The sequence below is a fragment of the Solea senegalensis genome, unplaced genomic scaffold (genome assembly GCF_019176455.1).
Source record: "Solea senegalensis isolate Sse05_10M unplaced genomic scaffold, IFAPA_SoseM_1 scf7180000017340, whole genome shotgun sequence".
NCBI lineage: Eukaryota > Metazoa > Chordata > Actinopteri > Pleuronectiformes > Soleidae > Solea > Solea senegalensis.
Window position 1 is genome coordinate 8,652 of NW_025322347.1, and position 3,869 is coordinate 12,520.

General features: G+C 45.6%; 1 protein-coding gene across 1 annotated transcript; it reads left to right on the plus strand.

Annotated features, from left to right (window-relative positions):
- Window positions 1-425: 425 nt before the first annotated feature.
- On the plus strand, window positions 426-3,637 carry LOC122764228 (NLR family CARD domain-containing protein 3-like; the record flags this gene model as incomplete). The annotated part of the gene is made up of 4 exons (XM_044018528.1): window positions 426-621; window positions 1,020-2,880; window positions 3,517-3,536; window positions 3,597-3,637. Coding segments are annotated over 4 exons (2,118 nt in total), but the record flags the coding sequence as incomplete, so codon positions are not given.
- Between the last annotated feature and the right edge of the window lie 232 nt (window positions 3,638-3,869).

Consider the following 3,869-nt stretch of genomic DNA (forward strand, 5'->3'; position numbering starts at 1 on the left):
GTCAAACCATTGACGAGTCAGAGAGAGTGTGAGGATGAGCCTCAGGGTTAGACCTTTACAACAGTCCATCAGAACCACTGTGAGACAAAGCTGTAAAGATGTCTTCACAGAGACATGTCCACCTGTCCCTGACGTGTCAGTGATAAAGAAATGTCTCCACAGACACATGTCCACCTGTCCCTGACATGTCAGTAATAAAGAAATGTCTCGACAGACACATGTCCACCTGTCCCCGACGTGTCAGTGATAAAGAAATGTTTCGACAGACACATGTCCACCTGTCCCCGACAGTCAGTGATAAAGAAATGTCTCCACAGAGACATGTCTAGCTGTCCCTGACTTGTCAGTAATAAACAGATGTCTTCACAGAGACATGCCCACCTGTCCCTGACATGTCAGTGATAAAGAAATGTCTCCACAGACACAAGTTTGCTGTTTCTGTGGACGAGCAGACGTCCTGCTGTCAGGACGTCCTGAAGGATCCAGTCACCACTAGCTGCGGTCACCAGTTCTGCAGACGCTGCATCTCCTCATACTTGGACCAGTCTGGTCCACCAGGAGACTCCTGCTGTCCCCAGTGTGGGAAAAGACCCAGGACAGGACGTGGACCACAGAGCATCCGTGAGTAAGACTCATAAGGAGAGCAGCTCTCATCAGCACTAGCAGACTTTAGAAATGGAAAAACAGGAGAAAACTGTTTAAAAGTTAAAAATGTGACTCATGATGGAGTTTAACTCTCTGCTGCCCCCTGCAGGTTGAAGAAATGAAAGTTTCCACTCATTTTGCTGCTTTTCTCTCATGATTGTTCTCTTGTATGCAGATGATACTCTTTCCTTCACAATCATCACAGTTCTTCTAGAATGATTCAGTCTTTCAGAATAAAGTTATTCAAGTCATTACAGTGAAAATCTAGTTTTTCATTTGACAACAAACAACATAAAACAACAACGTCACAGAAAAACATGACACTGATGAAAATAATCCTCAGCTGCTCACATTCTTTGTCTCTTGTCTTTCAGCAGATGTTGGTCTGCAGAAGGTTCTAGATGAACATAAGATCAGTCTGAGGAGCAGATTTGAACATGTGACTGAAGGAACTGAAGGAACAGGAAGTAGAACCCTCCTGAACAGGATCTTCACTGAGCTCTACATCACAGAGGGACAGAGTGAAGAGGTCAATACTCAACATGAGGTGATGCAGCTGAAGAAGACCTCCAAGAAGAAGACGGTCCAGGACACTCCCATCAGGTGCTGCGACATCTTTAAAGCCTTACCTGACCAGCAGGGGAGCATCAGAGTCATCCTGACCAACGGTGTCGCTGGTGTTGGAAAAACCTTCTCGGTGCAGAAGTTCACTCTGGACTGGGCCGCGGGTTTGGAAAACCAGGATGTGAATCTGCTGATTGTGCTCTCGTTCAGGGAGCTGAACCTGATCAGAGATCAGCAGCACAGTCTTCTCACGCTGCTCCATGTTTTCTATCCAACATTAGAGAAGGTCAAAGCAGAGGAGCTCGCTGTCTGTAAACCTTTGTTCATCTTTGACGGCCTGGATGAAAGCAGACTCTCACTGGACTTCAGCAGCAGGACGCTGGTTTCTGACGTCACACACAGGTCATCAGTCAACGTGCTGCTGACCAACCTCATCCAGGGGAATCTGCTTCCCTCGGCTCTCGTCTGGATAACTTCTCGACCTTCGGCGGCCAATCAGATCCCTCCTACATGTGTTGCCAGGGTAACAGAAGTACGAGGCTTCACTGACGACCAGAAGGACGAGTACTTCAGGAAGAGATCCAGAACTGAAGATCTGTCCAGCAGAATCATCTCCCACATCAAGGCGTCCAGGAGCCTCCACATCATGTGTCAAGTCCCAGTATTCTGCTGGATCAGTGCTACAGTTCTGGAGCACATGTTGACCACAGAGCAGAGAGGAGAGCTGCCCAAGACCCTGACAGACCTGTACTCACACTTCCTGCTGGTTCAGACAGAGAGGAAGAAGAACAAGTATGATAAAGGATGTGAGACGAGTCCACGGGAGCTGACGGAGGCCGACAGGGACTTTCTTCTGAAGCTGGGTAGGCTGGCCTTTGAACATCTACAGAAAGGAGACATCATGTTCTACCAAGAAGACCTGGAGCGGTGTGGTCTAAGTGTGACAGAGGCCTCGGTGTACTCAGGAGTTTGTACGGAGATCTTCAGAAGAGAGAGCGTGATCTTCCAGAAATCAGTCTACTGCTTTGTTCATCTGAGCGTTCAGGAGTTTCTGGCTGCAGTCTACATGTTCCACTGTTTCACCAACAGGAAGACAGAGGTACTGCAGGACTTCTTTAGAAAAAAAGACAGTACGAAAAAGTCACTGAAAATGTTGCTGCAGGACTTCTTCAGAAAAAAAGTTGATGATGATGATGATGGTGGTTACACTCCTCTGGATGTGTTCCTGAAATCAGCCATGGAGAAATCCCTTCAAAGTGAAAATGGTCACCTGGACCTGTTTGTTCGCTTCCTTCATGGACTCTGTCTGGAGTCCAACCACAGACTCTTAAGAGGTCTGCTGGGTCAGACTCAGAACAGTCCAAAAATCATCCAGAGGGTCATTGAGAACCTGAAGAAGATGAACACAGAGAACATCTCACCTGACAGAAGCATCAACATCTTCCACTGTCTGACAGAGATGAACGAGCAATCAGTGCATCAGGAGATCCAAGAGTTCATGAAGTCAAAGAACAGAAGACAGGAACTCTCTGAGATCCACTGCTCAGCTCTGGCCTACATGCTGCAGATGTCTGAGGAGGTTCTGGATGAGTTGGACCTGAGCAAGTACAGAACATCATACCAGGGGAAACAGAGACTGATTCCAGCTGTGAGGAACTGCAGGAAGGCTGAGTGAGTTCAGACATGATCAATAACATCATCAGTCAGTGATGATTCATGGTTTGGTTTATCAAATACACACAGAAGTCAGTTCTTCTCATTCTTCTCAGTTTGTTTCTGGAGATGTTTTAAATGATGAAAGTGAAGATTTGTCAGCTGGTTGTGATTCTTGTTTTGAACTGAATGAAAACACCAAATCACAACATTCTCTCAAGTCTCTGTTCATGATAAGACAGAAAGACAAGAGAAACCAACAGTTCACACAATGAACAAACACTAGGGGGCAGTGGAGAGAAAATCTGTGACAGAACCAGACTCAAACATGTGCAGCATCTGCCTCGACCGGTTGTGGTGAAAGGACAAAATGGAGGACAGAGGAGAGGAGGGGGAGAGAAAGTGAAAGAGGGAGGTGAGGTAGAGACAGAAGAGAGACCAGGAGCAGAAATATAACAGTTGTGTCAGCTTCTAAGTTTAAACAGGACTTATGACATTTATATACAACTACAATGTTATTGATGTTCTATTAATGAGACATAAACATTAGACTGATATCAACTTTAATTATAGTATCATATTAATAATAATAACAATACTACTGGTTTCAAGCAGCAACTTTGTCTAAAGTCTCATCTTCTATTCTTTATTCAGGTTGAGGGGCTGCAGTTTGACAGAGATCAGCTGTTCTTCTCTGGTCTCAGCTCTGAAGTCCAACCCCTCACACCTGAGAGACCTGGACCTGAGTGGGAACAAGCTGAGGATTCAGGAGTGAAGCTGCTGTGTTCTGGACTGGAGAGTCCACATTGTAGACTGGAGACTCTGGGGTGAGTTCACTGACTCTCTGTTACTGTTGTAAATGTCAGATGTTTCATCCACAACTGAAAGTCATTCATGTTGTCACATGAGTTGAATCAGTGATGGTTGTTCCATGTTTCCACTTTTTCTTCCCTCAGATGTAGAATCAGGATCTTTTCACAGCTGACGTGTTTTTTGTTTTCTAAAGT